A 21,443-nucleotide genomic window follows, 5' to 3' on the forward strand; every position below is an offset into this window, starting at 1 on the left:
ATAATTTAGTTTTGGTCAGTGTAGAAAGTTCTGTATGAGTGTTTTCAAGAGTTGCATCATCTTTCATTGAAAGTGTTTTTGCTCTAGGGAAACATTGTTGTTTGTCACACCTCACCGGATAATAAGCCACTAAGAGACACAGAGACATGTAGAAATGTCACTCCATGATCATGAAGGAGACCTGTCTCTTCAGGGACCAAGAACAGCCAGTAGCAAATTAGGACGCTGGAGGAAAGACACTTTTTTTATGGCAAATGTTTGCACTTTTCATCAGCAAATGTTTTACTGTTCATCAGCAACAAAATAATTTATGATGTTTGCAATTCATTTCATTGAATGTCACCTACTGTAGCAATTACACAATAAAGGTCTAGAGAGACACTGCTCTATAATAAAGACAAATGAAAAAGACTGAGGCCTGTAATGCTGTTAAAGCAAGATGTGATTAATGGCCTGCTTTGACCGGTGATCCATGACCAATGACCATCTTATGCAATCATGCAAGAAAACCGTGCTTTGTTTATTGACACCTAAGCAGAAGATACTTGTTATAGCTTAATAATTCATATACCTTAGAGATGTGCTAAATTATTAACAGATAAATCAATTTGTGGCATAATTGGCCTAGAGACTTCCAAATAATCCCAGGGGAGAGATTATTAAGATAAGTGTTAACACTGTGAATGAGTCATGTAGTCTGTGGAGTAAGTGAAATTACACATTTACAGATTTCCTTTCCAGACTGTCTTTATTTTATCACATATTCTACATAAAATGTATACACATCTATTTCCTTCATCAGTTTTCAAGCTGTAACTTCTCACTCTATGCATGTCTTAAATATAAGTCTAATATACAAAGTATCGGTGACAGAGGATTGTGATTTTTTAGACATTTTTATATGACGTGTATACTATAACGGTTATAGTGCCAAGCCTCCATAAAACTAAACAAGCATTGCAAAGTAAATTAAAAAACCATACACAGAAACATAATGCTTAATATTTTGTTAATTGCATTTAATAGATTATAGTTTCAATAAACATTGCAATGGGTTTGTTTTATGCATGTTTGGATTCTAATTACATTTACATGTAGTTTTGACCAAGCATCACCAGCTTGTGTTTTTTGAGCAGTTCGAAGCAGTGTTTTCAGCTTTTTTTCTGAATTAGAACAAAGGGTTATGGGTGATTGAAGGATGAGAAGGATGCACCTGATGCATTGTTCATAACTGGCAGAATGAAGTGTTTCTCAGAGAAGGCTGCATCCTTGTCCAGGCCTTCTTCAGTGCTATAGGGTCCTGCTCCAAATAAAATGCTAGTCATATATGTTTTAAGTTTTTGATTTAAATTATATTTTTTAATATACTGTATTTACATGCTGCATACACACATGCTGCAAATACTAAAAAAAAAAACATACATCAAACTGAGGTTTCCATTTGCTGGTGCTTTTTCTATTTGCGTGTGTTTTTCTTAAGTTGCAGAACATCTTGCTCGCAAAATCTTCTGGATTTCCACAAAAAGTGTGGATGACTGAAGGATGCCTAGGATACGCCTGTTGGTTTTTCCAAACTGACCGAATGAAGGATGTGAAATGAGGACCGCCCTGTCACAAATGTGCACTTGCAGACTTACGAAGGCCACTTCCTACACATGTCTGATAAGTATTTGAGACCATAGCATGTCCCATGCATCATATTTGCTTTCAGAAGCAGCCTCATTTGCAGCCAATATATGCAAATTCTGCAGCATTTTAACATGAAGGTGTAGACTCATACGAAGACAGCAATAGTTTAGATTGCCATTTGGGACAAGGCCTAAGGATTCTTCAAGTCAAGGTTAGCTGCTTTTATATATGATGTTTGAAAGTACAGCGGTGTTCAATACAATGATCACACAGATTTGTTCTCATATCCAGTCTCTCTCTACAGAGTTGATTTCTTCAAAATATTATTAATACATCTAATACCTTATATATTGCTACACCAAAACACACAATAAAAATCTTCATTCTTAACTATTCCATATGGATTGTAAATATAGTATAAGATAGAAAATGAAATATCTTAGACATGTAAGATAATGAAATATTAATTGTTTTTATTAATTCACCCATGAAAGGTTAGCTGTTTAATATAAAAAACCCCAAAATTTATATAATGTTTTTTTTTTTTTAAATCTAAATAAGGAATAAGAAAATTACTGTATTCCGTTGATAACTTTTATTACTAAAGATAATGTAATCATTGATGACTGATGTATTTTCTACTACTGTAAAACTTTATAATAAAAACTTTTAGCACGAGTTGCATCACTTTTGATTGAAAGATTAAGAGTGTTTATGTTTCAGAATGACTGTTTGTTGTTAATTAGCAGCACTCATAATAGATGACTAATTGTTGATGCACAGGAGACCATGTACAAACAGCTCTGACACCTGGGAGAATCCTGTCTCCCATCACCTTGAGTACTGTAGATCAAAACATCATTAAAAAGTTTTGTTTAGAAGGGCAATGGCTTTATGACCTTAAAAAAGCTTTATTAACTATTTTTATTGTCCACTTATTATATCTTGGCATAATAGGTATAATAGTTACATGACGTGATATCAGATGCATATTGGCACTTTATAAACTGGTCACTTTTTTACCTTCCCCATTTTTTTATAGATTTTTTTTTCTATTAACAGATAATCAAGTGTTCAATCAATTAAATATACATCTCTACATTTGTTTTTTGTTTGTTTTTGGTCAAACACAGTTGACACCATGTAGACAAAGTCTGGTAGGCCCTTTCTAGGATCTTTTAAAATAACATTTATAGAGTAATAATTAATTCTTGTTTGATTTTGATATCACTGCTTGTGATTCTGATATTCACAATTACAGTAATTACTTTTTTTATCAAGAGTTTAAAATCAATAGTTATCGAAATTTCTAATAAAATATCTACGTACCTCAACATGTTCAATTGTTTTGCTCTCATTTTTGTGATTGCAGAGCTCATGTCCATGGCTTTTAGTTCCAAAGTGTGTTTATTTAGTAATTTAGTAATTTTTTTCATTTAGTAAAATGCATTCACACAGTTCCTTCGTTCACCCTCATTCCACTTCATGACATAATTAAAACTACAGATGAGTGCTTAAAGTGTTCGACATTCCACACTTTGTTTTTAATTATTTAAGTGCATCATCCAGGTATTTGAAGTGCACTTTTTCCTTTTGGAATTTTGTGAATTTAAACGCAGTATTTATGCTAAAAAACGTCATAGAATAGCGCTAAAGTACTCTATTTGGGATGCACCTTCTGGGTTAATTTAACATCTTTTTAGAACTTTCAATGATGACTTTGGTTGTTTCTGAGAAGTTATTGGAACAATAAAGCAGCATATGATATTAATACAATACAACATGTTAAAGCAACTGTATGTGGTCTTGTGAAATTTTATTACTTTGGAGACCCCCTTCTTGTTTACCATAAATAATCACAAATAAAACATTTAGCTAATGAAATAAATACTATTGGGTTCTTTAAAAAAAAGAAGAAAGAAAGAATAAAGGTTTTTTACATGAGAAATGCTAAACTGGTGTAGTGTAATAATAGGTTGATACAAATACAACTAGGTATGCATTATATGGCTAAAATTAACATTGGGTTGCAAAAGGAAGTTATTACAAACACCTAAAGTAACATTATGAAACAGTAATGGTATTATAAAATAGTATTAATCTCAAAAACTGTCACAAAGCATCCAAATGGGCCTAATACTCATGTGGTTTTTCACTTGGGTCTAGGACAGGACCACTACACTAAATGTTATAATTAACCAATCTGTTATTTCAGACAGCTGTGTAGCAATTGATGGTATGAATATGATGAATGATTTCGGTAACACTTTAGAATCAAGAACAACAATCTTTTGACGTATGTGTAAGTGTTTTCAAACTTCTGAGCAAGAGTTGCATTATCTTTGATTGAAAGTGTTTTTGCTCTAGGGTAACGTTTTTACCTGTCACACCTCACCTGATAATGAGCCACTTAGAGACACAGAGACGTGTAGAAACAAAATAATGTTTGATAAACAAAATGTCACTCCGTGATCATGAAGGAGGACTGCCTCTTTAGGGACCAAGAACAACAAGTAGCAAATTAGGACTCTGGGGAAATACACTTTTATGGCAACTGTTTACATGTTTTTACTGTTCATCAGCAACAAAATAATGGCTTTTATAATATTTACAATTTATTTCATTGATTGTCACTTAGGAATTACACAGTAAATGTCCAGAGAGACAATGCTCAATAATAGTCATCAAAGAAAAAGGAGAACGTGGAAGCCTGTAATGCTGTTAAAATAAGATGTCATTAATGGCCTGCTTTGACAGGTGATTAATTATTATTAATTATAATTTAACGTGTGGTCTAACTGGCCTAGAGACTTCCAAATAAACCCAGTGGAGAGATTATTAGGATAAATGTAAACACTGTGAATCACTGTCATGTTGCCTGCTGTTTGTGGATTATAGGAATTACACATTTACCACTTTCTTAACATCACGTCTCTTTAATAACACAGATTGCCTTATTTTACAAAAAGTGTGGACGTTTTAACTTCATGCTCAGCATAATGTAAGTCTATATACAAACAAATCCAACTGTAAGTCATATGATTTAAATCTGTAGACATTTTAATGACATTTGTATACCTAAAAGGAAGTTACAATATTCCTGAGCCCTCCATGAAATTAAATTAAAAGAACACACATGATACTTCATACTTTATATGTAATGTTTTGTTGCATTTAATGGATTATACTTTCAATAAGACATTGTAATGGGTTTGTTAAAGCTGTTTTATGTGATTTTTGTTGCATTTTTGTATATGAGTCCAACTTTACATTAAGTGGCCCTAATACCTATGTATTTACATAGTAACTAGATGGGTACATAGTATGTAACCACAGTGTGCACATTGGTACATAGTATCTAAATCTGCAATATTTCTGTAACTACACACATGTGACAACCCTCTAAATAGTTTGTGCAAGTACAAATTTGCATATAACTACATTTTATAACAACAACATTTATAAGAGCAATTGGAATTTGTAGGGGTTCTCCTGTTGTGGTCTGTTGTACTGGCAAAATGTTACTGGTATCGGTTGGGAATTTAGTTTGTTTCTGTTATTGCATTGCATTTCCATGTTTAGGCATGTTGGGATTATTTATAGCATATGCACTGTTGAACTGATGATGTTTTTTCTAGTTTTCTAGTGCATTTTCTTTTTGCATATGTTTTTCTTAAGTTGCAGCTCATTGAACTCTCTCTGCCTCCATAGAAAACATATGTCTTCATCTCCAAAATCTTTTTGCAATACAAAAGAAATTGTACGAGCTCAGTGCCAATTTCTTTTTAGCAAACTTTGTACTCTCAATTGTAAGTCGCTTTGGATAAAAGCGTCTGCAAAATGACTAAATGTAAATGTAAATGTAAACTGTAATGTGTGTAAAGCATTGTGGATGATTTAACGACACAAAGAATACACTGGATGCCTCCTTACAAACAGACTAAATGAAGGATGTGAAATGAGAATGACAAAATGGCACAATACATGTGCAATTGCAATTTTGCCAACTTATAATGGCATAAAAATAATACAAATAAGGGCTTACCCTTTCCCTTATTGTGCAGGAAATGTCTCTTATATAATCCATTCCGTGATGTCTCCATTCCCTTATTCGGGGGACGAGGGTGACACAAGTAACCAAGGCATTTCATATTCAGTTAGTCACTCCTGACATCATGTTGATGATTGAAGAAAATGGGGATACTTAGCCCCACAGATGCTGCACCTTCTAGTGTCTTGGGCGAGCCTCCTGCATGCCCTTGGGTATAGGTCAGGGCTCACAGCAGGAAGGCCAGTCACCCTTGTCTTAGCTTAGTGAGATTGGAAAACACTGGGAAAACATACCCATTATATTTGGAACAGGAATGTTGCAAAAGCCCCATTGTTTCCAAAGAGGTTTCGGAATCACTTAAGCCTTCAGAAAACCATTCAGGTACATATGGAAGATTGTACATATGGAAGAGAGAAGTGATTGTCTCCCTCTTAAGAAATGGCAGAGATGTCTGCTGGGGAAATACAGGTTTGAAGCTATACCATTGAGAAAACACATATGAAATCAACTTAGGTCACTACATGTAGGACCCAACACTCTCCCTGTTCTCATGGATTCACCAAGTGAGGGCCTGGCAACAGACAATCTACCTTGTTTGGCTACAGAGGGAAAGAAGGAACTTGACAGTGGCTGCAGTCCGAAAACTCTTGAGCAGTTTAGCAAGCATACACTAGTTGGGGTCTCTCAGTGCTACTCCCCATTTGAGAACATAGGAGGATATTGGTTCACTGCCCAATAGGGGTCTCAGTTTCATATGAGACTGCTTCAGCACTGGTTGAGTCCCAAAGTGGGCATGGAAGCGCGGCACCAGCCTGCTGCCAAACCTTCACCCTGTGATCAATCCTTGCACCATATCAATTGCCTAGAGGTTTGCCTTGCCTTGAAGCGTCGCAAAAGGTACTTACAAGGCAAGCACATGCTGGTCCGTATGGACAACACTGCGACCATTAGTCTGCACTCCTGTCCCGTCACTCACCTGCCACCTTCTCTCTTGGAGTAGAAAGTTTCTGAGGAGACTCCATCCCCAGAAGATCCAGCTGATAGAGAAATGTTTAGGAGCCACTCAGATAGACTTGTTTGTGTCTTCAGAATCCTCACACTGCCAGCTGTTACAGCTTTCACACTACCACACTACTCCTGACTGAGGAACACTTGGCACAGACACACTGGCCATGGAGCCTGTGAAAATATGCTTTCCCCCAATGCCCGCTGCAGATGCCATATTCCCCAGGTACCTCTAAAATTATTTCAGTGGTATTGCTCTTCTGCCATTGAATGAATTTAAGCAGAGGGATAGCCCAAAGGGCAGGACCTTCTAATTATATACATATTCTACCAACTGTAGAAATGGTCTGTGGCATGAAAGGATTGACACATGAAAGTACATGCCCTTCAGTTTGACAGCTGAAAACTAATCTCAGCGTGGTTTCAACTTTTTCAGAACTTCTGGATCATGTCTACTATTGTGCAGGTCTTTCATTGTCTTAGCCTGATGGACTTGCGGTAATGTTACATTGTGTAAGATGGAGGCAGTTTCTTCACAGGCCACGTAAGCACCGTCAAGTGTGGTGAGGGAGGAAGAGCTAGCAGGTCAGTTTCTGTCAGTAAAAGGTGCCATCCACAACTTGGTAAGTTCCTCATGCATTTTTGAGAAGTAGGAAACCAAGACCACTCTGAGAAACCAATTGTCTAATCTCAAGGGCTCAGGACACAATGGAGATCTGCACTTTAGCCCTGGATCTGATTCACTCTCCGATGGATCCATTTTTTTTGGCAGCTCAACTGGTTGTGGGGTGCATGAGGAACAATGGTCCTCTTGAAGGGTTGGTTCCCTGGAGGGTTTTAAATTACAATCACCCTCAGACCATCTGTGTTACTGCCTGAAGAAGCACTTGCCTGACTGCTGCCAGGATGAGAAATAGATTGAGACAGAAGCAAGAGAACTCTGGCCCTTTGAGGTAATAGAGCCTGGTCCGCAACTCTGAGATGTTCGGTCACCTTTCCCGAAATAAGAACACCATCACCCTGTGCCATGTAATGACCGAATCCAGAAACACACAGGTGGTATGACATCTATACTAAGACTCAAGATGCAACATTGAGTTAGCTTTTAGAGAACTTTTTCCAGCAGTTTTCAGCTGCACAGGAGTAAACTGAGGTAATCCGACATATTCTGCTCTGGCGGGACCTACTGCCGTCACACATTTAAGATGTTAAAAAAAGATGTTAAAGAAACCTTACTTAAAAAGTTATAGATCTCAACAAATCTGTTATTTAATTAAACAAAAGTGAATGCATCCACTGTATGTGCATAAATTATAACAGCCAAAATAAAATAACAACAAAAATATTCTTTAGATGTCATATGTCAAAAAAGCAAATGTGAAAATATGGTTCAGTTTTATTTGCAAAATGTGTAAGAGTCAGATATCTATTTTGTATATATATTTTAGAAATGATTTAGTGATTTACTTGAACAGTGAAACTGTGAAACAGTGAACTGTTTGAAGTGATACTGGTAGAATATTGCATGTATTGCATGTTTGGAAATAGCTCTTCCAGCTTATAAGATTAGAACGCCAGTGTTCTATTTTATTTTTATTCTATTTTAGTGAAAACTATTAGAAGTTTTTTTAAAAGCTATAAATATAAAATACATAAAAATATAAATCCCTATGCACCCCTTTACTTTTATTATTATTATTATTATTATTATTATTATTATTATTTTAAAGAAGACAGTCAATAGCTGTACATTTGCATCTTTTTACTTTTTTATCCCAATGTAATGATTTGGTTACAGAAGTGCATGGTAACTTTGTTACTGTCCCTGGAGGAACAGTCATTTGTCATTTGAGTTTCAGACCATTTTCTGCATAATTTGTCAGATATAAACAGACCCATTACCAGCCTATCTCAAATGGATAGAATGTACTTTGATAGTAGATTGTGAAAGAAGTGCAGCAGGTTTGTTTCTCTTTATTCATACATTTTTTAGCAATTTTTTAGCATTCATAATATTAAATGAAACATTTTCTACATACAGAAAAAATACCCATACTGAAAGACTGATATTCACCATGTCAGTGGGAAACGTCAGCTTCATAAAGGATTTTGTAATAATTGGCTTTCCTGGACTTCAGCCTCATTACTATGGACTTGTATCAGCACTTCTATTTTTTGTTTATGTATTTACATTGGTTGGAAATGCTTTATTTTTTATGTTGTTTGTAACTACCAAGAGCCTTCAGAAACCTGTTTACTATTTCATTATAAATCTAGTTGTATGTGATGTACTATTCAGCACCACAACATTACCGAAAATAATCAGCAGGTATTGGTTTCAAGATGGAACCATTTCATTCTTGGGTTGTTTTGTTCAGATGTTCTTTGTGCATTTTTTCGGCAGTGTCTGTTCCGTTATTCTGGCTGTAATTGCTATAGACCGCTATGCAGCAATTTGTTACCCGCTTCAATATCACAGCATCATGACAAACCAAAATGTACTCATTCTGTTCTTTGGCTCTTGGTTTTTGGGTTTGCTAGGCCCCGTAGCAATGGTCATTCGAGCTTACCCTCTCCCTTACTGTGCAGAAAATACAATTATGCACTGTTACTGTGATCACGTTTCCATCACAACACTGGCATGCACAGACAGATCACTATATAGTATTCCAGCTCTCATCTATGCCTTTGCAATTCTGTTGGTGCCCTTTGCTGTTATTATATTCTCTTACTGTTCTATCTTTGTAGCAGTTATGCGGATTTCAGGTACTCAAGGAAAGATGAAGACTTTCTCTACCTGCAGTCCTCAGCTTATCATAATTGTTCTCTTTTTCCTACCCAGGTTGTTTAATTATTTGTCTGGCAACATTGGTATCAAGTTCAGCACTGATTTGCGCTTAGTAATCATTATGATGTATAGCTTGTTGCCGCCAATGATCAACCCCCTTATTTACTGTTTGAGAACAGAAGAGGTCAAAAAGTTACTCAGTAGACATCTTCCAAAGAAACAAGTTGGTATTCCTTTACGATCGATCTGATATGCTTTATTGATGAGGCCAAACAGTTGTTGTTTTAATGATGTCCTCTTTTCAAGGGCTCCTGAAAATGTATTTTATCCTTATTAAGTTATGGGATTTTTTGCACCTTCTGCTGTAGCATTACTCATTAGTAGCATTACATGTAGCATTACAGTGCTAATATTATATTATAGACAAAATGTTAGTTTACAATACAATAGTTAGGACTAATAGGACTTTTTCACTCTTCTGCTCAAATATCCTTTAATTAATCATATACGTCATGTACATTTATATAAATTTGCTGTGTAATGTTATACAAATATAAAAATAAAGAGGTGAATATGACGTGTTTATGATTCAGGATGACTTCGCTGAGGAGTTCTAATTTTGTCTGAACTCACATTTTTTTCACAAGGGAAATACAAAGCACAAATTATTTTATCTTTGTTTCTTTTCATGTTGCAAAGAAAACTGGCTTCTGTTCTTAAACATGTTAAAATTATTGATTATATTCTTTGTTACAGTTTAGGAAATTCTGTGTGTACACAACAAACTTAACAAACACAACAAACAATATAGTGTCATTTGTTAACATTAGTTAACGTATTAACTAAAATTAACAAACAATGAACAATACAATTATTAAAGTATTCATATTTGCCAATAGTTAAAAAAAATACAAATGTTAATTTTTAGTTTATGTTAGCTCACAGTGCGTTATGTTAACAAACACAATATGTGATTTAAATAATGCATTAGTAAACACTGAAATTAGCATTAACTAAGATTAATAAATGCTGTAGGAGTATTGTTCATTCTTAGTTCATGCTAACTAATGTTGTTGACTGATGTTAACTATTGAGCCTTATTGTAAAGTGTTACCGAAAGTAAACAAACCAGAAAACTGTAACGGGTGAGAATTACAGCATTTTCTTGTGCACTATAAATGTAGACTTTTTCATTTCAATTGAGTATTTTTCAGTAAGTGTGACCATTATACTAAAGATTCAAAATGAATACCCCATGCTACTCGATGCAGCTCACATATGGTAGTCTAATGAAATTTGTTTTTAAATAACAGGGGTGCTTTCCAATTGTGTTAAGGTTAAAGGTTAAAGACATATTGCATCAACCTGATTCATTTGTGTGTCCCTTCTAACTGTACAGTGCTGCTCAGTATTATCAGAAAGTATGGAAAGTGGAAATTCTGACACAGTGAGAAAGATTATATATCATATATGACATGTGCTTTAATGTCAAAATGTCTCAGAATCTTGTTATTTGACCTATAATTACTTCTACTGTGTAAAACACATTTTAAACACAACAACTCGTCTCACCTCAGCAAATTTATGTATTTATCTCTTCAACTGATATTTTATGAGCAGACTGCAAAGTTAGATTATTGACTACTGTCATTTTTAATTTGTGTGCTTATATTTTTTATAGTTGTATGGGCATTTATGATTCCTGTATGGTATGTTTCATTGGGCAGCAGTAGCCATAATAATCCTTGTGGAGATTGTGGAGAACTGTGTAAATAATTCAAGAATATCCTTTCATGTTCCATGTTAATAATAGCATATGGGTTTGGAATGATATGAGGGTGAGCAAATAACGACAAAACTAGCTGTTCCAGACGTCTTCTTAATTTCCATGTCAGATATAAACAAAGTGCTGATCCATCTTTGTCGCAGTTATGCAAATTTCAAGCACTCAAGGAAGGTTGAAGACTTTCTCCACCTGCAGTCCTCAGCTCATCATAATTGCTCTTTTTCTTACCTAGGTGTTTTGTTTATTTGACTAGAAACATTGGTATTAAGTTGAGCACTGATTTGCGATTAGTTATTGTTATAATGTATTTTATAATGTATTTTTTTTCAGAGAGTATTTTTCACATTGTTATTCAATGCACCACATAATGCAACAAAATCAAAAGCTCAAATTTTATGTGAAGAGAATCTAACATTAAATATAACCCCTATTAAATGCATAAAAGATATGGTCCTGCCTTAAAGGTCTCAACCTTTTTGACCTTTTTACAAAAATTTTAATATTGTCAGTGGTATCTTCAGTGGAGGTACAGCACCGTGGCGACGGGATATGACATCTCCATTTCCTTCTTCAGGGAACGAGGGTTACATACGTAACCGAGACGTTCCCTTTCAGTCAGTTACTTGGATGACCTACGAATTTGGATCCCTACCAAAAACGCCATGGACACTGCCTCTTTCAGTGCCAGGGCTCGACCACAAGAAGCCAGCTACTCTTGTCAATACTACCCATTTCATAAGACTGGAACACTGGGGAACATCCCACAATTTTAGTGAACAGGGACATGCGGAAGTCATGTAGACTATAGAATCTAGCGAATGTGTTAGGGATCGCCCAGCCCACAGCTCTACAAATATTTGTCAGCAGACAGATATTTGTCAGCAGACAGATGGTGGTGGAGGCATCCGTAAAAACCATGGTATACCTGGAGACCTGCTCCAGGGGCACTCCGGCCTGAAGGAATGAGATGTCTGACCACGGGGTGAAGGTTTGGCGCCAGGCCGGTGTTATTTGAACCCGGTAAGTGCCACGTTGCCACGCCCACCTTGGGACTCGATCGTGGAACCAGTGCTGAAGCGGTCTCATTTGGAGTAGTTCAAGCGGCGTCACTGCGGCTGCAGCCATATGCCCCCGGAGCCTCTGAAAAGTATTTCAGTGGGACCGCCGTCCTGCTCCTGAACATATTCAAGCAGTTCAACACCGACTTGGCATGCTCCTGTGTGAAGCGTGCCATCTGTTAGATCGAATCCAGTTTCATTCCAAGAAAAGAGATCCTCTGCGTACAGAGTTTGCTCTTCTCCTGGTTGACCCGAAGACCCAACATAGACTGAGCCAGTCGTCCAGGTAGTTGAGGATGCGAATGCCCTGTTCTCTCAGCAGAGCGAGGGCAGCCTTCATGACTTTCGTGAAGACACGTGGCCACAGGGAGAGCCTGAAGGGTAGGACTTTGTACTGATATGCTCGACCTTCAAACGCAAATGTCAGGAATGGCCTGAGGCACGGAAGAATCGACACATGAAAGTATGCGTCTTTCAGGTCGATTGCTGCAAACCACTCCTGGGGACAGACGCACTGAAATAGGCGGGAGCCTTTGAAATGCCCACGATTGGTCATAACCCACCGCCTTTCTTAGGCATTGTGACAGGAGGAGCCAACGACAGACACAGTGGGCGTGGCGTCAGGCCTGAGGCTAACAAAATAAATACTAAATAAAGTGTCCAGGGAGAAAGTGTCCAAATAAAAAGGGGGAACTGGTGCCCTCGTTGTGCTGCAGGGAAAGTGCAAGGTCAGGTAGTGTTCCAGGGGGCAGGGTCCAGGTAAGGGGCGGAGTCCGGTGGTCGCACGCGCTCCCCTCTCCTGTTCGGGGGGCGCGAGGGGCGGCGGCTTCTTCCGCGGCATCTCCGTCGCTTCTTTCCTCCGGTCGTCAGAGATTAAGGGGATACACGGCTCGGCATCCTGGCCCGTCAGCCGTACACGGGTGCGGTCGTCACCTGGACTATACGGGGGTCATCGCCTGGACTACGTGGTCCCACGACGCGCTTCTCCAGCGGCGGGCGAGCTCCTTCACGCACCCTTCCTGGACCCACAAGGACACCAGCGTGCATGCACGGGGGAAGAGACCGGTCTCCCGAGGAGAGGCGCATTTGGCATATAACGGCGACGGTGATGAGCTAAATGCACTTCAGGTGTGCTTCGTCACACCCCGCCAGACCGGACCAATACCACGCCCCTCCTCTCGAACACACCCACTCCCGTCGGGAGCCTGGTGAAGGGCGGCGAATAAAGGACGGGGTGATGATGACAATAAAGAGGATGGGCAGCCGACTCGTCACATTCCCCTCCCCAAGCGTCAACCCCGTCAAGCGGTCGCCGCCCACACAGGAGTGCTACCTTCCTCAATCAGGCTCCAGCGGTCGGAGTGGGCGGGGCAGGGATTCCTCTCCGGGCAACTCCCCTCTCGCACTGGGACAGAGAAACCGGGAATTAGTCGATATGCTCAACCAGCCACCAGGTAAATGACAGTAAAAGCAAGCGTCACTTACCCTTCCTGGTGGCTGGAAGCGAGTCTCCGTCGTTCCTCCGTCCCGGCGTGGGTACAAGCGAGAGGGGATGACGTCATCAGGTGCCGCCCAACTGTGCAGTCTAAGCTCCGCCTTGCCCGCATTCTCCACCAGTGTGACGGGGGGAGCCAACGACAGACACAGTGGGCGTGGCGTCAGGCCTCGGAGAGGCTTTTTATTCAACAAAATAAATACAAAATAAAGTGTCCAGGGAGAAAGTCTCCAAATAAAAAGGGGGAACTGGTGCCCTCGTTGTGCTGCAGGGAAAGTGCAAGGTCAGGTAGTGTTCAAGGGGGCAGGGTCCAGGTAAGGGACGGAGTCCGGCGGTCGCACGCGCTCCCCTCTCCTGTTCGGGGGGCGCGAGGGGCGGCGGCTTCTTCCGCGGCATCTCCGTCGCTTCTTTCCTCCGGTCGTCAGAGATTGAGGGGATACACGGCTCGGCACCCTGGCCCGTCAGCCGTACACGAGTGTGGTCGTCGCCTGGACTATACGGGAGTCATCGCCTGGACTACGTGGTCCCATGACGCGCTTCTCCAGCGGCGGGCGAGCTCCTTCACGCACCCTTCCTGGACCCACGAGGACACCAGCGTGCATGCACGGGGGAAGAGACCGGTCTCCCGAGGAGATTTGGCATATAACGGTGACGGTGACGAGCTAAATGCACTTCAGGTGTGCTTCGTCACACCCCGCCAGACCTGACCAATACCACACCCCTCCTCTCGAACACACCCACTCCCGTCGGGAGCTTGGTGAAGGGCGGCGAATAAAGGACGGGGTGATGATGACAATAAAGAGGAGGGGCAGCCGACTCGTCACAGCATATGAACCAATAACCGATATGAACCCTGACCTCATATCGTCTGGAGGGACCAGCTCTATCGCATTCTTCACTAGAAGGACAGCAATCTCCACACGCAAGACAGGGGCACCCGCATCGTTCACTAACGTAAAGCGGATCCCACTGAACTTGGGGGGACGCCAGCGAACTGAATCGTATAGCTGAGTCGAATGGTTCGCAGGAGCCACCGGGATAGCCTGGGAATATTCAACCAGGCATCCAGAGACCGAGCGGAACCACCTATGTACAGGCAATGGGGCAGCAAGGGGGAACGCAGGGACCCGGCTCGGGCGTCTCATAACTCTTACCTGCGTTCCTGCAGAAGTGAGGTGGTTAGTCCGTTGGCTCACCGTCCCAAATCTTCCCAATGCTGTTTCGCTGTCAAGGGTGGTGAAGGAGGAGGAGCCACTGGGGCGGTTTCTGGCTGTGAAAGGTGCCTTCCATGCCCTAGTAAGCTCCTCATGCACTGCAAGCATAGCCACCATTTCTAGATCCGTATCCAGTACAGTCAAAAGCCTGGTAGATGCTGAGCAAACCAGATCTTTATTTCCAGAAATGTCTGGCTCACCTTCCGATGCAGCGATTGATTTCTGACAAGAATGACATTTTAGATTTTCAAGGGCTCCTGAAAATGTATATTCTTATTAAATTATAGTATTTCTTTGCACCTTCTGCTATAGCATTACTTATACAGTGCTAATATTATATTATAGACAATATGTTTAAGTAAATTCATATAAATTTGATGTGTAATGCTATACAAATATAAAAATAAAGAGGTGAATATAATTTGTTTATTATACAGGATGATCTTGCTGAGGAGTTCTAATTTTGTCTGAACACCCATTTTTTTCGTTATGTTAACAAACACAATATGTGATTTAAATAATGCATTAGTAAACGCTGAAATTAGCATTAACTAAGATTAATAAATGCTGTAGGAGTATTGTTCATTCTTAGTTCATGTTAACTAATGTTGTTGACTGATGTTAACTATTGAGCCTTATTGTAAAGTGCTACCAAAAGTAAACAAACCAGAAAACTGTAACGGGTGAGAATTACAGCATTTTCTTGTGCGCTAGAAAAGTTTTTCATTTGCAAATAATGCACATCATTTCAATTGAATATTTTTCAGTAAGTTTCTCATTTTAAAGACTCTAAAACACTGTATTATTATCTATTATACTGAAGATTCAAAATGAATACCCCATGCTACTCGATGCAGCTTACATATAGTAGTCTAATGAAATTTGTTTTTAAATAACAGGGGTGCTTTCCAACTCTGTTAAGTTTAAAGGTTGAAGATATATTGCATCAACCTGATTAATTTGTGTGTCCCTTCTAACTGTACAGTGCTGCTCAGTATTATCAGAAAATATGGAAAGTGGCAATTCTGACTCAGTGAGAAAGGTTATATATCACATGTGCTTTAATGTCAAAATCTACTTATTTAATCTATAATTAAATAACAAAAAGAATCTACTGTGTAAAATAACTCAATTTTATACACAACTCGTTCCACCTCAGTAAATTTATGCTATCTCTTCAACTGATATTTTATGAGCAGACTGCTAAGATTATTATTATTATTATGTATTAAGTAGATTATTGACTCACATTTTTAACCTGTGTGCTTATATTTTTTATAGTTGTGTGGGCATTTATGATTTCTGTATGGTGTGCTTCGTTCTTTTTTGGCAGCAGTAATCTTTGTGGAGATAAAAAATTGTGTAAATTATTCAAGAATATCCTTTCATGTTCTATGTTATAAAAAATAGCATATGGGTTTGGAATGATATGAGGGTGAGCAAATAACGACAAAACTAGCTGTTCCAGACGTCACTGCTCCTTAAGGAACATCTTCTTAATTTCCATGTCAGATATAAACAAACTGACACAACTCAGTGTGAGTACTTTAACAGTAGACTGTGAAATAAGTGTGGCAGATTGTTTCTCTTCTTTCTTTATTTTTATTATGACTTTATTTTTAGTGTACTTTTTGGTAAACATTGTACTAATAGCGCTTTTAAATATTGATTTCTTTTCTTTCCTTTTTTTTAAAACTGAAGATGAAAAGGCACTTTAAACATTTCTCTAAGGACTAATAATCATCATGTCAGTGGGAAACATCAGCTTTGTAAAGGAGTTTGTCATAGTCGGCTTTCCTGGACTTCAGCCTCCTTATTATGTCGTTGTATCAGCACTTCTGTTTTTTGTCTATGTTTGTACATTGGCTGGAAATGCTTTATTTTTTATTTTATTTATAATGACTAAGAGTCTTAAAAACCTGTTTATTATTGCATTATAAATCTAGTCGTGTGTGATGTACTATTCAGCACCACAACATTACCAAAGATAATCAGCAGGTACTGGTTTCAAGATGGAACTATTTCATTCTTGGGTTGTTTCGTTCAGATGTTCTTTGTGCATTATTTAGGTAGCGTTGGTTCTTATGTTCTAGCTGTAATGGCTATAGATCGATATGCTGCAATTTGTTACCCGCTTCAGTATCATAGTCTCATGACAAACCAAAATGTAATCAATCTGATCCTGGGCTGTTGGATTTTGGGTTTAGTGGGTCCTTTAATGATAGTAATTCGAGCTTATCCTCTCCCTTATTGTGCAGAAAACACCATTATACACTGTTACTGTGATCATGTCTCCATCACAACACTGGCATGCACAGACAGATCACTATATAGTATTCCAGCTCTAATCAACGCTCTTGTAGTACTGCTGGGCTCTCTTGCTGTTATCATTTACTCTTACTGCTCCATCTTTGTGGCAGTTATGCGAATTTCAAGCACTCAAGGAAGGATAAAGACTTTCTCCACCTGCAGTCCTCAGCTCATCATAATTGCTCTCTTTTTCTTACCTAGGTGTTTTATTTATTTGTCTAGTAACATTGGTATTAAGTTGAGCACTGATTTGCGATTAATTATTGTTATGATGTATAGTTTGTTGCCGCCCATGATCAACCCCCTCATTTACTGTTTAAGAACAGAAACAGTGAAAAAGATCTTAAGAAGTCAATTTCAGAAGAGGAAAATTGCCATGTCTTTACATTTGCTCTGATCTGCTTTATTAATGGAGTTAGACCACAATGTTGCAGTAAAAATGGCATATACGTTGTAAATTATAACATTTTCAGGGGAAACAAATATTTTTTCTGAAAATTTCTGAATGCACACAAGAAAGCTACATATAATTTTTTTAATCTATAGTAAAGTCTCACATCTTCTGGTTACTTTATTTTGAAAAAAAAAACCTTGTTAATTTGCAGCTACTAACTCTTAGAGTAGACTGTTAGGGTAGGTTTAGAGTTACTAGAATAAGTTGACACATACTTGCAAAGTTTCTCATAGTCAGTATGAAGTACATTGTGGACTAAACCAAATAAAATGTTAGAAGATATTATGCAGGAAGTATACTTATACTCTAATGACTGCTAGTTGACATGTAGTTTCAAAATTTACTTAGTAGAATGTCTTAGAGAGTGGACTATTAAAATTAAAGTTTTACCTGTTTGTTTCTCTACAAATACAACTTTAGGAACACTGTACTTAAAGTACATACTTTACTCAATATTAATAATATTTCCAATGTCACAATTTTACGGATAGATTTGCTGTTCTTCTCAATGCAGCTTCCCACACAACAACAAAAGCAGAGAGTATTTTTCACATTGTTATACAATATACCACACATCTGCTGCAATATGCAACAGAATCAAATTCTCAAAATTTATGTGAAATGAATCTAACATTAAATATAGCCCCTATTAAATGCATAAAAGATGTGGTCCTGCCTCAAAAGTCTCAACCTTTTGTAATGCATTGAATTGAATGTGTACTCTTATTTTTGTAGCTGCAGAGCTCATATTGTCTTTCATGTTTAATTTATGGAGTGTTTGGTTCTTTTCGTTGTTTTTTTTTTTTTTTGAGCTTGACAGCTTATGAACTATTATTATTGGAAAGAGTTAGATGAACTATTCAATAAATTTCCTTTTTACTCTATGTTAAAAATGATATAGGTTTGAATTGCCATGAGGTTGAGTAAATTATGAAAGAATTATAGTTTCTTTAAGAGGTGTAGCTTTGAAGTCCTGCTTCACATTAATAGAACTGCTGGATTTCTACAGTATTGCTCATCAAACTCTCAGTGTCAGTCAGTAAAAAAATAAAAAAGAAAACTATAAAGGAAAATCAGGAAGGGATTTCTCTATTTCTCTCCCTTTGTCACTCTCCCTGAAGGGAACAGCATCATCTGTGTAACAGGCTATGGCCTGACATTTACATGTCAGCTATAAATAAAGTAAAACAAGCATATCTCAGTGTAAGGACACTTACACTTCGTCTCTGCATTGAATAAAAATTAAGTGTTTAATCTTGTCATTATACATTTCTATCATTCTATTCTCCTATTTGATACTGTTCAGTGCTTTGACACAATCTCTATAGTTAAAAGTGTTATATAAATAAAAGTGATTGATTGATTTATGTACACTATAAAATGTAAATCATGTAAATTGATGCAAAATTTTGTGCTGCATTTTCTTCATACAGAAGATGAAAAGGCTGGACTGATATTCATCATGTCAGCGGGAAACATTAGTTCTGTGAAGGATTTTGTTATAGTCGGCTTTCCTGGACTTCAGCCTCATTATTATGGTCTCGTATCAGCCGTTCTATTTCTTGTTTATGTGTTGACATTGATAGGAAATGCCTTATTTTTTACAGCATTTGTAACAACTAAAAGCCTTCAGAGGCCTGTATATTATTTCATTATAAATCTAGCGGTGTGTGATGTACTATTTAGCACCACAACATTACCAAAGATAATCAGCAGGTACTGGTTTCAAGATGGAACTATTTCATTCCTGGGTTGTTTTGTTCAGATGTTCTTTGTGCATTATTTAGGTGGTGTGTGTTCAAATGTTTTGATGATAATGGCTATGGATCGATACGCAGCGATTTGTTATCCACTTCAATATCACAGTTCATGACAAACCAAAATGTATTCATTTTGATCCTTGGCTCTTGGATTTTGAGTTTAGCCGGGCCCTTAATGATAGTCAGTCGAGCTTACCCTCTCCCTTACTGTGCAGAAAACACACTTATACACTGTTACTGTGATCATGTCTCTGTTACAACACTGGCATGTACAGACAGATCACTATATAGTATTCCAGCCCTTATATATGCCCTTGTAGTACTAATAGGTTCCTTTGCTGTTATTATATTTACTTACTGCTCCATCTTTGTGGCAGTTATGCGCATTTCAAGCACTCAAGGAAGGATTAAGACTTTTTCCACCTGCAGTCCTCAGCTCATCATAATTGTTCTCTATTTTTTACCCAGGTGTCTTATTTATTTGTTTGGCAACATTGGTGTAAAGTACAGTACTGATTTGCGATTACTCATTGTTATGATGTATAACCTACTACCACCTATGATCAACCCCCTTATTTACTGTTTAAGAACAGAAGAGGTAAGGAAGATTTTAAAAAGACTGTTTCAAAAGAAACAAATTGACATTCCTTTACAGTTGCTCTAACATTCTTAAAATGGATTTTTATATGGTTCTTATCAGTATGGGTACTCATATCATATTAATTATGTCCACACAGTGATTCACAGAATAAAGAAATCAAAGATGTTTTGACAGAAAAAAGGATCCATGAAAAAAATCCATGTACATTGTAGTTGTTTTTTTTCTGTTGCTCTCTACATTATTTCCCAGTTAATTGTTTGTCTTAAATGTTAACAAGAGGCCAAACTGTAATATTCATTATGATATTATTTTTAACTATCCCAGTTTGGTTAATAGCCACACAAATATTGACACAAAATCCTTTCTCCACCGGAAGGCCTTAATTCTGCTTTTAAGAATTCAAGAAAAAACTGTTTAAATATGAGTATTTTCTTATATTTGTTGTATTAATGTGTATAAATATTTTACTGTAGAATTATGCGGTTGTTGTAAAGAATTAAGTTCACAAAGGTATAAGACACTGTAATCACACAATAGGTTTGGAATTGGGGATTTTGTGGAATTTAGAATATTTTGAGTTTTGAGTCTAACAGTGGGATGGCACAAGGTGGTTACAGCTCATGTTGTTATTATATATATATATATATATATATATATATATATATATATATATATATATATATATATATATATATATATATATATGTGTGTGTGTGTGTGTGTGTGTGTGTGTGTGTGTGTGTGTATTATTATTATCATTATTATTAACATGTAAATGTCCAATTTTATTTATTGGCTGTTCTTATAGGGGCTTTTCGTGTGGTGGCAGGTGGCTTGGCATTTCTAGATCCTCAACCCGGTCTCTCTGCATGTTGCTTTCTGTCCTATTTAGAATTAAGTTGTAAATAAAAAAAGCATAATAAAAAACTAATTGAAAAGTTCAAAGTATATCTGAAATTTTGATCATGGAGAATCCTACAAGTTGTTTAAAACATAATGCAGTGCACAGCATCAATAAATAGGGTTCAATTTATGAATTTTGACAAGATGACTGTGCACAATGTTGTGACATGTTGGAAAATGGGGTTTGACTGTAACCTTTGTTCTCCCGAGAAATGGAACAAGTCACTGTGTCAGTACCGACACTATGGGGAAGCCCCTTCAACATAGCTTATCTAAAGCATGAATGAAACTATTCCAATCCTGATTGGTGTTCCGACATGACGAAACATGTGTTGGCCTAATTGAAGCTATAAAAGGATGCCAACAAACAACAGAGACAGCTTCTGCAA

At 37.7% G+C, this 21,443-nt stretch overlaps 2 protein-coding genes and 1 pseudogene across 2 annotated transcripts; all 3 read left to right on the top strand.

Moving 5' to 3' along the window:
- Positions 1-8,760: 8,760 nt before the first annotated feature.
- Positions 8,761-9,723, top strand: LOC122359481 (olfactory receptor 10A6-like). The gene has a single exon (XM_043259799.1). The coding sequence runs from the start codon at positions 8,761-8,763 to the stop codon at positions 9,721-9,723; it is 963 nt and encodes a 320-aa protein (XP_043115734.1).
- Positions 9,724-16,765: 7,042 nt separating this feature from the next.
- On the top strand, positions 16,766-17,733 carry LOC122359503 (annotated as a pseudogene).
- Positions 17,734-19,252: 1,519 nt separating this feature from the next.
- On the top strand, positions 19,253-20,214 carry LOC122359267 (olfactory receptor 6N1-like). Its single transcript, XM_043259575.1, is given in 2 exon segments — positions 19,253-19,655; positions 19,658-20,214. Coding segments are annotated over 2 exon segments (960 nt in total).
- The last annotated feature ends 1,229 nt before the right edge of the window (positions 20,215-21,443 follow it).

Source organism: Puntigrus tetrazona, chromosome 15, assembly GCF_018831695.1.
Source record: "Puntigrus tetrazona isolate hp1 chromosome 15, ASM1883169v1, whole genome shotgun sequence".
In the NCBI taxonomy this organism is placed as follows: Eukaryota; Metazoa; Chordata; class Actinopteri; order Cypriniformes; family Cyprinidae; genus Puntigrus; species Puntigrus tetrazona.

What these genes read in the sequence shown, in the direction of transcription:
- LOC122359481 (XM_043259799.1), top strand. Translation starts at nt 8,761, where the DNA reads ATGTCAGTGGGAAACGTCAGCTTCATAAAGGATTTTGTAATAATTGGC.